A 17,608-nucleotide genomic window follows, 5' to 3' on the forward strand; every position below is an offset into this window, starting at 1 on the left:
TTACTAGCATTTTTAGGTTTGGCACTCCTATAAGTCCTAACTCTGTCTATTTCTCTTCTACTTTGATTCTTATTATTATTATACATGGAAGGGCAGATAGACCGAGACAATTTTACGAGCTATACAGTAAAAGATAGTCGTCTCCTTTGAATTACATTATTTATTTATTGGTAAATAAAGAGAAAAACCGAAACATTACATGCAAACTCGAAAAATAGGCTACAACAACAGTATTATGAAGGACACAATTATTCAAACCCATCGAGGAGGAGAACACGAGAATCAAGAAATCAGCTAACCAATCAGCACAATGTGGTCAATTCAACAACTCTATTAACCTGATGTCATCTTATAATTGAGACATTTAATCATCTTAACCACAATTGAGTTGTCACATTTAAAGAAAAGTTCATTAATATCACAAGACTTATTTTTAATTATTCTGGCTAATTTCATAATTTTTTAATCTTTACATTTAACATTCCTTCGTTTCATATATATTTGGATATCTAAAATTTTATTTTTATTTTTATTTAATATATACATTTAAACTGATTAACTTAAAAAATAATTTTTCTTCTCATAATCAAATTTTGAATTTTTGATCAAAATATTTTTAAGACTTTGTATTCCTCATCTTAACCACAATGGTAAGAAGGGTCAACAGATCAAACTATTTTTTCTTACCTCATTAATGACCGTCACAACATTAATCATAATCATTGTAATGGACACTCCCTACATTTTATAGGAAAGGTAAAAAGATTAATCAGATTACACCTAATTTCCCTACATTTTATAGGAAAGATAAAAAGATTAATCAGATTACACCTAATTGGCTAATTATTTTTTTAATTATTCTGTACAAATATTAATATTTATATTAGCAGACGAACAATGGCGGAACCAGAAAAAATAATTAGAGGAGATGAAAAAAATTTTCAAAATTTATAGGGTATGGAATCGAAAAAAATCATTATTTTATTAAAAAAAGTAAAATTTTATATATTTTTATAAAGTAAATTTAAAAAAAAATAAAAATTAGAGGGGACGGCCGCCACCATCTGCCACCCCCTAGTTCCGTGGCTCACTGAACGAATATAAGATTAGCAAATTTTTCTTAAAGGTTACATACAGACATGCAGATGGATTATTCTCAATTTGAAAAAAAGGATTAGCATAGACAGTATTGTTTGAAAATTAGTAGTATCAACTTGTTTAAAGACTTAATTTGGTGGTTAATTAATTTGATGTTACAATTAATGGGGATAAGAAGGGTCAACAAGTCATTAATGAGGAAGACAAACTAAGATTTAGTCAAAGTTTCCTTACTCTTTCTAGCCACTTATTTAAATCTTTGTCCGTTTTAACTGTCCGCAAATATGATTAATCTTCGTTCGTCTTTGTCTTTGGAGGAAAAAAGATTAATCCAAAGAAATTTTGTATTGTAAAAAAATAAACTCATAACCTAAACCGTGGTTATCAATTCTACAAGTATATGTTACCATCCATCGACCCATTCGGGTTTCTGGCCACTCATTCGGTGACATGAATGATTGATGCAAACACTGGCAACAGCCAATGGTGCAAAATTTTTCTTTGTATGATAAGAAAAGGAAATACATAAAATATGGAGTTGTTAAACACACTCTTGTCATTATTCACGACAAAACCTTAGCCCCGATATGATGTCTTTGTTAATGATTAAATATTATTTGACCAAAAACCCAATATCATATCTTTGCATGGACTGATCTAGAAATGAAACAATTTATTTATTTGATTTTGGAGATGAAATTGAAAGAGATTGCTTCATTATTGCATGTTTATAATTGTTTTATTTTCTAGGGAAAGCTCAGTATAGCCATTCATACTCCTCCATGAAACATTTATATGGTCCACCAATGTATATATATATGGCTAGGTGTATAAGCCACCAAGCCAGCTCAAGCTATGAATGTCTCAACGGTCTATTTTTTTTTTTTTTTTTTCATTTGGATTAAAAAATTTTGAAAATTTATTAAAATTATTATTTACTAAAACAATTATGATACAATAGCTAAAACAACCAGGTGTGTAACATCACTCTAATCTCTTTTAAACACTTTAGCACATGTAAATTCAATTAAAATTAAAAAAAAAAAAAAAAAAACTTATTTCAGCAAATTGGCGCTATATGATTTTTATGTCAAATAAAGTCAAATCTGTTTATGATAATTATTAAATTATTTGAAAACCGAGACATAACACTCAAAGTCTGTCTTTTTCATTTTCCTAGTTTGCATTTTTGCCATCGAAATTTTCTAAAGTAACAATTTTATATACATATATTGTGAGAAATATGCTTGTTTCTGTTATAGCTGACCTTAATTTTAACCGTTTGTGGTATTTTCAAGAAAGCCAATAACACATTTGTATATATTGACGGTGATTGAAAAGAGTAACCTGGGCCTAACCTCTGCTACTAATAATCATCTCATAATTGAATTATTATCGGGTTACGTGAATCCACGGTTCTGAATTTCATAAACTTAAATTTTAAATCGATTATGATTTAGTTAATTTTAATTTTACTTTTAATTTCAGTTTAGAAAAAGTTAAAATTACTGTCGCAACATGTTAAATTAATGTATTTTTAACCCGTTTCATTCTCAAAGATTAAAATCAAGATCAACCTGTGGAATTAAATTATAATTATTTTGGATCAGTTGTAATTTAATTCCATTCCTATTTGAATGGCAGAGAATTGATAGTTAGATGGTCAATCTCTAGTCATTTTCTGATGCGCATAGGGAGTATTCAAGAAGTAACAGTAGAGAAATGGAAGCTAGAAATTTGACTAATGGAAGTTCCACATGTTTGAATGAGAGGTGGCAACTGGCAACTGGCAACTGGCAACTGGCCTGTATGGTGTGATCTCCCTGTCACCTCAGCATGTCATTTTCCATACCAAAGCCATGCCATGCCATGTTATGTTTCAAACTTATCCCAATCTTTTTAATTTTGACAAGAAATATATATGTACCAAACATTGAAATCCCTCTACAATAATATTGATAGCAGATAGAAAGAATATGACTGAATTAATAACTATATATACATATTTAAACTTGGAAATGACTTTTAATTCAGTGGGAAACTATGAATCACGTAATTAAAATAATTTGATAAAAATTATTAAGTCTATTGCATTATATTATATATTATTTTTATTTTTTAATTGATAAAGAGTAATATTAAATGGCAAAACTCTTGCATAGCACAATTTTCATCGCAGTGGGGCAAATTGTTCATGATACTCTCAATAGATTTAATGCTGCGGATTTTGCCAATATACACAGAGCATTTTACCCAGATATAGTGAAAATTGTGTTAGATCCAAATTGATCAAGTATATTTTTTGAATTTTATATAACCCATATACATACTTTTCAAAATGAATATGAGACGAAAACAAGCCAATTATCAATTCTATAATTATTAGAATCGGATCATATTGAGATTCGATTTAAATAGTCCTAGCTATAGGCGTAAATGAGTCGAGCTGTTAGAGCTCGACTTAAGAAAAGTTTAAAAAAGTTCACTCAAATTGAACTCGAGCTTGAACCTAACGATGTTCAGCTGAAAGCTCGCCAAGCTCTATTTAGCTCATTATATATATATATATATATATATATATATATAAATATAATATTTATTTTAAACTTATTTAAACATTAAATTTCGAATTTAAAATTTTTTAAATTAAACTCGAGCCTTAAGTCTTTCAAATTTATCGAGTTTCGAGTCATGCTAAATTCTATCAAATCGAGTTTCAAAACTATCAACTTCAAGCTCGACTCGGCACGTTTACGCAACTAAGTCCTAGCTATCGCTTTTTGCTATCAGTATTTAATTAGTAGCTTCTACATACATGAATTTACACCGTTATAGTGCTTGAAATCGCAAGCATATATCACTAGCCGGTTTGAACACCACTAATGAGTTGCAATTATTTCTCTGACACTTTCTTGATGCCTAACTTTCAATGTGCATTGTTTGACCAAATATCCTAAATTCCTTTCGTCTTCTTGGCTGCCCTTAGCATCCAGTTCAGAAATACTCTAACCTGGCAAGATAATATGAATCTGGTAACTTGTGGTCACTAGTCATGGTTTTCATGTATGATTCTATGCTCTACCTTTACTTGCCATGTCATGTAATTGAGTGGTGAGGGACAATTTAGAAACAAAAAAAGATTTAACTATTGACTAGCAATATACTAAATCAATCTAATAAATTTACTAAAAACAACAGACAAAAATTAATAAAATTTGACAATTTTTTTAAAATTAAAATTAATTATTAGCTTGATTTTTAGGTAAATATACCCATTTTAAGGTTGTACTGTAAAATTAATTATAATTGGAATATTAACAGAGATTGAGGCTCCATTTGTTTCAGTAAAATAATTTACAGAAAAATATTTTTCATAATTTTTCATTGTTTAGAACGTTCATGAAAATAAGTAAACGAAAAATATTTTCCTGGTCAAAGAAAAATTAAGTCATTTTTAAGAAAAATGACTTTCCATTTTCAAGAGCGTAAAACATTTTCCGGATTTTGACAAACTTATTATAACCTTATAAATCTATGTTTTTTAATTTATTAATCACTGGTAGCCACTATCACCAACTCACTATTCATCACCAGCCGCTGCCGCCGCCATTGGTTGCCACCACTCGACACACGCGACTTCCATAATTTACTTTTTTTTTTTCATTACTCTCATATTTAACAATAAATTTTTTTAATACGGTATTATTATTATTATTATTATTATTATTATTATAGTTTATGAGTTAAAAATTTTATATTTATAATTAAATTTTAATAATGCAACCAAAAAACTGAAACTAAGTCATTTAAAATATTTTCCAAGTTAAGTTATTTTTCGAAAATAAACGGAGTCTAAATATGAAAAAAAAAAACAGTTATTATATAATACGCACCTTCTAAGTTATTATGCATATGCACTTATTTTAAACTTTGAAATCCATCAATTATGAAATCAATTCATTTTTTTTTCGAGAGGAAAATCAATGCAATTTCACATTCCATCATTTGGTTGAAAAAATTTAATCGTTGGATTTGAAGGGTATTTTAAAATTTTAACTGATTAAAATTTTATAATTAATAAAAAATGATTGAATTGAAGAAAATCTCACCTAAAAAGTGGGATTGTTCTCGTCTAAAATTGTGGAATTGAGGGCATGATAAAACTAATCATGAATTATAATTTTTTTTTCTCAACCAAATAAAGAAATCAAACAAATTTATGATATTGATAAATTTTATCACTGATCAGATTTTATCAATCAAGACGACCTCAAAGAGTAATTGATTTTTAAAAATTAGATTACATAACTTTGTTCTGGGAGAGATCCTCTTATAGAGTGTCGTAAACTCTTTAGCATATGTACTTCCGGTGTTTAGTCATGTTTGATTCGGATTGGGAGCCAATTATCTATAAGTAAATTGTTTGACTTAACACGTAACTCAACAAGTTTCATCCTATGACTTGATTATCTCGATCTAAAAATATCTCGTATCGTATCAAATATATATAAAACTCATATAATTTAAAATTTATATCTCAGAGCTCATTCGGGAATTATAAATATTATATTCTCACTAATTTATCATAATTTTCCATAAATTTACACTCATATGTAATGTTTGTTTTTTTCCTCATCTCTTTCAAGTATTGGAGAAATGAGAAATAGAATTCCATCATGGACTTTTGCTAAGGTGACATATAATACCCTCACCGCCAAGTTAATATATATGGCGTTTTAATTATTTATTTCCCAAAGAAGAAAAAGCTAAATGTTATTTAATCACATTCGAAAATGATAGTTGACTATAGATTGAACAGTTTTAACATGTGCAATTTAACGAGTTGCACTTCCCCTACTCCAAAAATAGTCATTTGTCACATTAAATTGTGTGATGACTATGGAAATTTTCCTGTATGAAAGGAGCAACTGCAAGGGAATCTAACCTAGTCCCATTTGTCAATTCTCTGAAAAGATTGAAAGTGAAAAAGATATTCATGTGAAATTAAGATTTAACTAGCTAGCTTTTTTCTTTTTTCTTTTATAACTTGAAATTTTCATTCATTAGCTATTCAGTTCTAATTGCGATCACAGGTCGGTTCCAAATCAAAATCGATTCAGAGTGATTGATTTTAAAATTGACTAAAATTGAGAAAATTCTATATCAATTTCGGTATTAAAGTTTGAAAAATAATTGAGTCAATTAGAATTTGGTTCAAGTTAGAAAGAAAAGAAAAAAGAAAAAAGAAAAAGACTTAAAGAGAAAGAATGGACCAAAACTTCAACTGACCTGAAATTAGACGTAGCTAGGTGAATTCAAGAGATTCACATGTTTCATGGAGTAATTGAGTATTTTATGCCTGTCTAATGATAAAATTATAGGGTGTAATTTCAATAGATCTAATTATCATTGTGATTAGATATTTTTTTTTCAATAATTTGAGTGGGCTCAATTATGATATTCTCTATTTAGGACAAATCATGAAATCCTACCAAAAATAAACAATTTAATTCATTTTAACTCTTTTCATGCTGCATTAAAATTATAAATAAGTTACTTACATAAGAGGGAAATTCTAGCTCATATCCTAATGTGAGAAATCTTAATTAATAGAAAGCTTTAAATAGTTCTAACAGTTCGATCATTCTTTTAATACAGCATGTACAGACAAGTCTTATCTGTATGGAAAAAATTTATCTACAATGTACTCATATAATAAAACCAATCAAAATTAATTTTTCAGTTGAAATAAGAATATTTATGATCATTCACTAAGAATGAAGAGATAAAATATAAATAATTTTTAAAAGTTTCTTCATTGCCTAATTTGGTATACTGGCATTTTCATACACTAAATGTAGACAATACTGAACAATCATGTGCAAACTATAGCAAGGGATAGGAATGAAAAGGAAAAGAAGTAAAAAATTTGACGTGGAACTTCCATATATATGTATTTTATAGTGAAAGATTGATTGCCATTGTGACATGAATTAATTGATTGGACGACCAAAATTAGCCAATTAAGAATTGAAATAAGTCGGCTTGGAGGGTGAAGCTGAATTGAAGCATGTGGTGTTTGGTTCTGTAACAGAGTCAAAGCTTGGAGCCAAAATACAGCAAGAGAAGGTATACGTGGCAGTGGAGAGGTGCTATACGTATCCAAAAAGTAAAAGTAGACAATGACTTGGTTTTCTTGCACACAACTGTTGTAGAATATGAGACAGACGGAGAAGACGTTGCTGTGGGAGACCATGGAGGCGGAGAAGCCTATTGTTTCTCGCCACATTTTAGATCTATATGTTTTTTTTTAATTGCTTTTCTTTTTTAGATTAAAATAAGCTGTAATTAGATTTCAAATTTGTGATATCAAGAATAGTTGATTAGAAAATTTTAACTATACTCTGTTAGATCACTCGTGAATAGATCAATAAAAATAGAGATTTGTTTTTTAAATAATTGATTAGAATTCAATCACTTCAATTCATCTATTTTGAATATTTATTAAACTAATTTTTATTTAATTTATAGTTTTCAATGCTTTGAGTGATATAAATTTAACTTGGCCATTTAGTAATAAGTATATATTTAACGTCAATTAGTGGTGGTCTAGTTGGTCTTCTCATTTATGTGAGGAGTGGAGATGTTGAATTCGAGTCCTCTTGACCACAATTGTTTTCACCAATTTAATGAGCTAAGCAGAGTGATAAATTCATGTATGAGTTATCTTCTCAGTTTTAAACATAAATTTCGAAACGAGAATAGTTTCACATACAAAGGATACGGACACTCGTGATAATAAAAAAAAATTGAAAAATACAATTAGAGGTTAAGCATAAAGTTGAAAGAGCAATGGCCAGCTAAAAATGGGTATTCCAAATGCACAATAATTTCCAATCATAAGAAAGAAGCAGTAGACTAATTACCTTGGGCGTATGTGAATTGTGATAGTAGCAAGACACGTATATATGCAATAAACAAAGGACGGTACCAAATCCCATTGACTTACACTATTTGCTTATCTTCTTCGAACTCCTTACTCTCTCTCTCTCTCTCTCTCTCTCTATATATATATATATATTAACTCTCTCATTTTTCTCAAACGTACCCAACCTTGCTTTCTACTATATGTCTCTGAACCCTTCTCTCTCTCTCTCGCTCTCGCTCTGTGTGTGTTTCTCTCTTTTTCACCATACATAGTCGCGTACAACAATCCATTGAACATATAAAACCATACATTATGGCCAAATCTAGTTGCTGTGACAAAAATGGATTAAAGAAAGGTCCATGGACTTCTGAGGAAGATCAGAAGCTAATTGCTTATATTCAGAAACATGGGCATGGCAGGTGGAGAACTCTGCCAAAGAATGCAGGTTTGCTTATAAGCATTTCTACTTTTTGTAATTAATGAAGTTTTAGTTTTACTAATAATGGGTTTAATCTTGGTTTTTCTTATGTTAAATAGGGTTAAAACGATGTGGGAAGAGCTGCAGGCTTCGCTGGACTAATTACCTGAGGCCTGACATTAAACGAGGGAAATTTTCTGTTGAAGAAGAAGATGCCATAATTCAATTACATAGTGTTTTGGGAAATAAGTAAGTTAATTTCTTTTATTTTATTTGATTATTATAATAAGTTTTGTGTTTTTGCTTTAACATATAGTTTTCATACTTTGTAATAATTTAATGTGAATAATTGGTGTCTTAGTGCTCTCAGTTTTTATGTCATTATCATTATGTAGGAGAAATTACATGAATCCTACTCTTTTTTCTTTTTTCTTTTTTTTTTTAATTCTTTTTATAATTGTCTTAGTCTTTTGTTCATTTTGTTGACTTATCAGAAATATTTAAAGGTGTATCAATTGTTAATATTTCCATTATTTGATTTTATGTACGAGAATATACATCAATACTACATTATTACAAATGATTCTCGTGATGACTTGAAATCAATAGATCCCAGATCGGTCACTCCGCCGCAATATCTTTAATAATTAATTAATTATATATCTATAAAAAAAATTAAAATTTTAACTCAATGCCTCCGTATCTATTTATTAAAATTTTTCTTCAACTTTAAATTAATTATAGTGTCTTATTATACATATGACAATAGTGTCAATAAATTAAAACTTATTGATTTATTTTAAAGATTTTTGTTTATTACAAACGTGACATTTCACATTGGAAAAACTCCTAATGGTAAATTCAGTGTGGTGAATTTGTAAATATAAGCAAACTTTTTTATTTCGTTCACTCTTTTGGCCAATTTTTTTATATTTTTAACTTTTAAAAAAGAGATAAAGTAGATTTCTTTTTTTTTTTTTTTTTTTTTTTTTTTTTTTTTTTTTTTTTTTTTTTTTTTTCAAATGCATAGTCCATTTCTCAATAATACATTACCTACTTCATAGACCACTACCGTTTCTTTAAAGAAAATATAAGAATTATATTGTTTTTCTTGGTAGGCTTGTGTGCAAGTCAATGATATTGGATAATTGAAAATTTATATCTTTATATCTAAAAAGTAATTTTCTTATTTGTTCACTTTTCTTTTAGGTGGTCTGCCATTGCTTCTCGCTTGCCTGGAAGAACTGATAATGAAATCAAGAATTATTGGAATACCCACATAAAGAAAAAGCTACTAAGAATGGGGATTGATCCTACAACCCATAAGCCACGTTTAGATCTTCTTCAACTCTACTCATTCATCAACTCTTCTCTTTATAATTCATCATCTCAAATTGGTAATATTTCAAATTTGCTCGGAAATGTTGGATCAATCTTGAATCCTAATTTACTCGACAACTTAGCCTCTTTTCGTTTCACCTCTCAAGAAAATACTAGTCAAAAAAATTTTCAAGAAAATCAATTATTCCAAAGCTTGCAACAAACCCAATTTCAAGAAATTATAGAATCATCAAATGCTCAACTTTTAAATGAAACCCAATTCTTGCAACCCAATTTGGACCAACTTTCTAATGACCAAATTAATAACTTTAGCTACCAAAATTTTTTGATGCTGCCGAATTATAATGAGATGATGAGTAATGAAGGTATCATGAAAGCTTCATTTGAGAATCTACCAAATTTGGGTTTTGGATCTGTAATTTCTACAACTCCTTCATCAAGCACCACTCCTTTGCAGTCTTCTTCGACAAATTATGTCAATGGTAGCACAGAAGATGAGAGGGACAGTTACTGTAGCAATATTTTAATGTTTGATATCCCTAATAGTTTGGATGTTAATGGGCTATTGTAAGGGTATAGAAATTTGTCATTAGTTCAGATTTTTATGGATGTTTTGAAGTTTTTGAGAAATTTATAATTTTTTTCTTTTTCGGATTTTTATTATGTGAAGATATTTCAATTGTATTTTTCATTTGACAAACAAATGAGAGCATAAAGCCAGCGCTTACACATATATATATTTCATTTTTTTAAACAAGGAAACTTCAATTTATTAATGAGAATCGTAAAACACACGATGCATGTGCTAATGTTAATGGTGGATAATACTTGCCTACATGGATGCATAACACCACTCATACACCAAGCTAATTTAAAAAAAAAAAAAAATTTTTTTAAATATTGTTAGTGTTTTATCCTTTTTTTTTTTAAGTCAGAATTACTTTGGTTTTAAATATAAAAACTATTTTTAATTGATTTGACATATGAACTAGATCCACGTACTAGATTTAAGTAAGTTTTTTCCGGTTAAAAATATAATAAAACCATAGCAATTTACGGTTTGAGTTAGAAATGGTATTCAGACCAAGCTTTCTTAATCCAACTGTTTGTTGATAATATATATATATATATATATATTATTTTTATTAAAATTTTTCACCGCTTATAAATTAGAAGATTGAAGATAAACAAGTCCCTTTGCGCAGTAAGTCAATAGGTTGAAAAAGTAAATTATCAAGTCATCCAAAAAAAGGTTCGAACATAGGATTAAGCAGGAAAAGTTTACCTAAAAGTGAACTATTCATTGAATTTAAATCCATATGTATATTTATATATGAAGCATTTTTTAAAGTTCCGTTTACGTTTTAAACTCTCTGTACTTTCAACATGGACCCATTCCAACAAAAGCTATTTTGACCATGAACTGTTTCATAAGTGAAGTTGCCTAAAGATTAGGGCTTAAATAAAGTCATTAAACAATAGAAAAACAATCTTTTTAAAAAAATTTTCTTTAGACTATTATTTTCTCACTCGAATTCTTATTTTAGTACTTTAATTATTGATAGCTTTGTTTTTATTCACTTACGTAGGTTTTAATGTATACTAAAAGCTGACTATTTATATATGGTCCGTTGAAAAAAAAAAAAAAGAAGAAGAGAGATTGGATAGAATTGAAAATTAAGCGCACTCTTGATTCAATTGATTCATACAGTTGATATATGAGATTTGAATCCAACAGTTATATTATAAGTATTTGGTAAATATTTTAATTTATTTAATTTAATGGCTATTAGTTTTATTTTTACTGAGGTAACATATCTATATCCTGTAATACAATAATTTACGACTTGTGTGGCAATAGTTATTGTGAGTGGCAGCTGCCTTGTTTGATCTGTATTTATGTTATATTTAGAATTTATTAACTTTGTAAAATAATTATTTTCTAACTATTAAAATTATATTTTTATTTTATAAATAACCATTAAATAATAATATTATAAAAAATTTAACAGTTAGATTAAAACCTGGTATAAGAAATTACAGCCAATAGGTTTTACTTTTTATTGTCAAATTTATCTATTACATCATATAAATTATATATCCATGTAAAGATCTAAGATTAAACCTTTACAAAATTATTATCAGTAGTTTCATTGTACTTTTGTCTGTCCCTTTGGATCTGAGTACCGAGAAAGGTATTTTTTATAAAATGCAATTTTCTGGTGACATCTTCCATTTTCATTCTTTCATGTGGCAATTCTGCTGAACAAGCAACTCCAATTTCAAGTACTGAAAGTAGACAATTTTGCACATTTGCTTCCATCTGGAGCAAGTTACCATTGTTGTCTCTGTCTTCTTGCTCTATAATTTCTTCTTCATTTACTGCTCTGGTTGATTGCAATTCTGTCATTTCATTCTTGAAAAGCCTTGGGTCTACGACCATCATAAGTCTTTCTGGCAATGCCTTCTTCACAAACTCGTGAAGGTTTATACCGTTTTGGAACGAGTCATCAGTGGGTTTTTTTTCCGGAGAATATTTCTAACAGAAGAATCCCATAACTATAAACATCTCCCTCATTTGATGCTGGACAACCTATGCCATACTCTGCAGTTGAAAAGTACAACTGGGTTAATAAATCATTACAGGATTTTATTAGCAATAAAATTAATGGACTGTAATATAATACCTGGAGCAGCATATCCAATTGTTCCTTTAATTCCCATTGTACTGATTTCACTTTGAGATGAATCCATGGCGGTCGAAAGAAGCCTTGCTAGACCAAAATCACTTGCACGGGCAACCATGTCCTCATCAAGAAGAACATTGCTCGGCTTTAAGTCAGAGTGAATGATTGTTGTTTCACAAAATTCATGAAGATGGTGAAGTGCAGAGGCCACATCCATCGCAATACTTAGTCGCTGAAGAAGATTTAAACTTGTCAATTGATTTTCATTGTCTAAATCAGGATGCAACCACTTCTCAAGGCTCCCATTTTCGATAAATTCGAAAACAAGAGCTTTGAATTCATTTCGTTGGTAATCAATACTAGAGCAGTATGTTAATAACTTAACAAGATTTCGTTGTCTAGTATTTCTTAGCGCCTTGCACTCTGCCATGAAGCTCTTGTAAGCTCCTTGTTTCTCAAGGTTAAGAACTTTAATAGCAACTTCTTTTTCTATTTGATTCAGAAATCCTTTACATACACTGCCAAAACTTCCGAATCCAATTAAATTAGCTTGAGAGAATCCATTTGTTGCTGCATAAAGGCCTCTATGAGATACTTTATAAGGGGTTCCATAATTAAGGATGTGGAAGGCGACTTCTTTTCTGATTTTTTCCTCAAAGAAATGACAAGAGATGCTAATATCAAGATTACACAAAGAAGCACACAACCAATAACTAGTGCTAGCTTAAGAAAAAGGGAATTTCTTTTCTTCATCGTTGTAGGAGAGCTATCAGGACAGTTTGGCAAATGGAGTTGTGGAACACCACCACATAGTTTATCATTGCCAATCAAAGACAATGCACTTGTGTTTCCAAACACTCCTTTTGTTGGTACCATACCCTCAAAATCATTGAATGAGAGATTCAAATAAAGTAGAAACCGAAGATTGGATAGGTCTTCTGGAATTTGCCCTGACAAGTTATTTCTAGACATATCTAAATACAGAAGACCTTTCAGAGAAGCAAAAGCCGAAGGAAGGATTCCGCTAAAGAAATTTCCTTTCATATGAAGATATTCTAGGCTTAAGCAATCTCCAATGCTATTGGGAATTTCACCAGAAAGATTATTCTCCGACATATCTAACATGTAAATGCTTTCCAGCTTACCAACTTGTGCAGGCAAAGAACCAGTCAATGAGTTCTGTGAGAATTTAGTGATAATAGTGAAACAAAAAGGCCAATTAGCTCTTGAGATAGTGTTCCGTTAAGATTATTTCTTGAAATGTCTAAATGTTGCAAATATTTTGAGCTTGCAATAGCTAGAGGAATGGGTCCTTCCAATTTGTTTCCTTGCAAGTATAATTCAAACAACTGAGTAAGATTGCCTATGGAGGAAGGAATCTGACCTGACAACTTGTTTCCATTTAAAGCCAGTCCTCTTAGTTTCTGAAACTTGCCAAAATAAGATGGAATTGGACCTGTAAAAAGGTTGCTTCCCAAATCCATTGGTACTAAATTGATCAAACTCTCCAATGCAACAGGAATAACTCCAGTAATTTCATTTCCTCCCAGATATAATCGACCCAGTTGACTTGACAAATTGGACATAGAGTCAGGTAAAACACCTCCAAAATTATTTAAAGTCAAATCCAACATTTCTAAATAGCTAGAGTTTACCAAAGATGTTAAGAACATTAAATCATTTGTTGAATTACTTCCCAAATTATTACTCCCAAGTTGTAAAAGCTGAAGACTTTTCATCTTTCCAAAATTGACTGAAACTTTTCCAGAAAAATTATTTTCAGCAATATCTATGGACTGGATTTGAGAAGCGTTAGACAATGAATCCGGTATCAGACCGGAAAATTCATTACCACCAATGTCAAAATTTTGTAGACTTGGGAAAGCAAGACCTAACATGTCTGGCAAGTTTCCGGTAAGGTGGTTTTCTACAGCGGAGATGAGAACAATTGATGAAATATTGAAAAAGGATATAGGGATAGCCCCTGATATTCTATTAACAGAAATTGAAAAAGAAGTTAAGCGTGTTAATCTTCCTACCTCATCTGGAATATTTCCTATCAAATTATTGTACGCAATCGAAAGAAAGGTAAGAGATGAAAGGTTGGTAAGGGAAGAAGGAATTTCTCCTGTCAGATTGTTCACACTAAGAGCAAGCACTTGAAGCATCATTAAAGAACCAAGCTCTGGAGGGATTTTTCCAACAAGAATGTTTCGTGCCAAACGAATCATCCCGAGTTGCAAGCAACGAGTCAAGTTGGTAGGAATTTCACCATCTAAAGTGTTGTTGCTGACACTGAATTGTTCTAGCCGGAATAAGTTTCCAACTTCTGGTGGAATTTGGCAATGCAAACTGTTGTTTCGGAGATCGACCAACTTGAGGAAACTTAGATTGCCAATATATGGTGATATAAAGCCAAACAAGTCTTGGCCTTGTAAGACCAAGGATGTCACCCTTTCGTGACGACGACTACATGTGATCCCAAACCAATTACAGAAAGGAACAGATTTGTTCCATGAGTTGAATGTTCCATTTGCATAGTTGGTTATCCCTTCTTTGAACTTGAGCAAAGCAAATTGATCAGTCTTGTTTCCTCCAGCGTTGGCTGCAGGTAGCTCTTGTAATTTCATAGACAGGAGAAGGTATACTATAAAAAGTGAACTCATTTTTACAATGTTCGGTAAAAGCTATAAAATTGTGATGGGATATATATGGTGGACAGATATAAACACCCAGAAGTAAGATTTCCTCTCACTTGATCAGCACTTAAGATATAAAATTCCATCCGATATAACTTGGTCTAATGACTAGTGTGCACTAAATTCTGCATTGCAAGATCAAATCGTGGAATTAACATCTTGAAGATGGTTTTCAAGTGTAATCACTTCCTAAAGAAGTGTTAAAAAAATATAAAATACTAAGACTGTGTTTAATAATAGTTTTTTAAAAACTTTTAACATTTTGATTGTTTGGTAATAGAGTTTTTAGCTTTTTTAAGTAGTTTTTAAAGATTATAGTAGCGTTTTGTGAAAAGTTAACTCATGAATTGTTTAATTTTTAGCATTTCATCGAAAACTACTCAAACAGCTAATAGCTAAACACTCCTAAAACAATTAACAATTAACAAAATAACTAATTTTACCGAATATATCCTAATATAAACGCTCTGACCTATAGATATTGTCTAGCATTTGTTGTTTTATCGGTCCGTGATTTGGAAATGTAGAAAAGTAATCTTTAATTTATGCAATAGATATAAGAACTTGCCTAATGTTTAATAAGTCAATGGGTCATCCTCGCATATCACAGTTACATAAATTAGTTGATTGTGATACAAACGTTAAAGGAAGATCAGTTAATTAAATATATGTTTTAAAAAAATGTAATGTGTGTAATGTTTGACAAACATTGGTAGTTGTCTAAGTTAAAATTACAGGAATAAGAAAAAATTTTAAAAAAATGAAAACAAAAATCTATAATTTCCTTCCTGTTTTTTTTTTTTTTTTTTTCTTGGAGGTGAAAATAAATTACTGAGAAATTTCAATTGAGTTATTTTGAGGATTCATGGAGATGTTGACCGCTTTTAATGGATACCACGAAAAAAATGAAAACAAATTTATGGGTATTTTTTATTTGTTTTAGAATGATTTTTGATTTCTTATTTTTTCACCTTTTGATATCCATTGAAGAAATTAAGTGGAAGAGTGGGAAGAGAGGATGGCAAAATAGAAAATGTGATCAAATTTTGATTGTGGGACCACTAATTATAATTTTTAATTCTAAATCTTAATCCTAAAATTGATTGTGGGGTGTAAATTGCTATTAAACATGAAAATTAGGGCATCTAAAGAACAAATGTTAAATTAAATGTTAAATTAGAGTAAAATTACACCTAGTCTAAAAGTTTAAATTAATTAAATTATTTCATTTTAGTGGTGATAAAATATTGATATTATTTTTCATAGCTAGCTTATTTATAATATTAAAGAAAATAATAAGTAAATTTACTTTTTTAGATGGGATAATCAATATTTTTAATTTATATTCTTAAAAATATTAAAGAGAAAACTTTTTAATAACAAAATTAATAATAATACTTAATAGTAAAAAATTAAATAAAGAATACTAATATTATTAATATATCATTAATGTAATTTATAAGTAACAACTATTCTTATTATATTTAAATTCATTGGTTCATATAAAAGTTATTTTAATTTAATGATTAAGAAGACTTTTTTACTTAGAGAAATTTTTTATTGTCCATTGTAGTTTTATCCTTAAATTAATTTACTTAATTTTATTTATAAGTCAAACTAAATAATGTTATTTTTATTATAAATAAATACCCACTTGGTATAACTATGCAAAGGAAAAAAAAAAAAAGCCTTCCTTATGCTTTTTTGACATATTTGAGCTATGTAGTATATTAATATTTGTAACATTTACGTACCAATTGATATAAATTAAATCAAAATGTGAAATTATATATTTATAAATAAATTTTAAATAAAATTCATTTGTAAATGAACTTTTCATAGGTGGACTAAATTCAAAAATTAAAAATTTATTATTTTTATTCCTAAAATATTATTTACATAATAATTTAAAAAAATTAGAGGAATGAAGTATTTTGTCATAAAATTTTGGATTGTTTAAATTTGTGGAATTTATTTGAAAATTTTATATTTTTTAGTAGAATTTGATTTAGTTATATATAAATTCATAAAATTTAATTTTTCTTTTTCTTTTCCATAGCAAACACACAAATTCAGCTTTATAGATGAATTCTACAAAATTTTATAGAATTTATTTATTCCAAATAAAGGATTAAAGTTTAATAAATTATTTTACCTTTTCTCGTATTATGGTTTTTCTAATTCAATCTAGGAAAAAACAAATAATAAAAGAAAAGCAAAACAGAAAAATAATTCTAAACTCAATGCAATATAGAGTTTTTGTAACCATTGTTGCCTTCTAGAATGCGAAATTTTATCATATTTAATAAAAAGTATTTCAAGAACATCAAATTCACATATATTATGGATGTGATGTAAATACATTTAAAATTTTATTTAATAAAAAAATAAAAAATTGAAAGAAAAAGAGGGACATATTATGAGATTCTGGAGTAAG

General features: G+C 29.1%; 2 protein-coding genes across 2 annotated transcripts; one reads left to right on the forward strand and one right to left on the reverse strand.

Moving 5' to 3' along the window:
- The first annotated feature begins 8,164 nt into the window (after positions 1 to 8,164).
- On the forward strand, positions 8,165 to 10,448 carry LOC105633208 (transcription factor MYB102). The gene is made up of 3 exons (XM_012215790.4): positions 8,165 to 8,471; positions 8,564 to 8,693; positions 9,654 to 10,448. The coding sequence occupies exons 1-3, from the start codon at positions 8,339 to 8,341 to the stop codon at positions 10,354 to 10,356; spliced, it is 966 nt and encodes a 321-aa protein (XP_012071180.1). The 5' UTR covers positions 8,165 to 8,338; the 3' UTR covers positions 10,357 to 10,448.
- A 1,389-nt stretch (positions 10,449 to 11,837) lies between these two features.
- LOC105633209 (LRR receptor-like serine/threonine-protein kinase EFR) lies at positions 11,838 to 15,138 on the reverse strand. Its single transcript, XM_089724520.1, is given in 5 exon segments — positions 11,838 to 12,309; positions 12,311 to 12,390; positions 12,473 to 13,072; positions 13,075 to 13,683; positions 13,686 to 15,138. Coding segments are annotated over 5 exon segments (3,147 nt in total). The 3' UTR covers positions 11,838 to 11,904.
- Positions 15,139 to 17,608: the final 2,470 nt, after the last annotated feature.

This window comes from Jatropha curcas, chromosome 7 (assembly GCF_041381405.1).
Source record: "Jatropha curcas cultivar XTBG-Jc1 chromosome 7, XTBG_Jcur_1.0, whole genome shotgun sequence".
Classification (NCBI taxonomy): Eukaryota; Viridiplantae; Streptophyta; class Magnoliopsida; order Malpighiales; family Euphorbiaceae; genus Jatropha; species Jatropha curcas.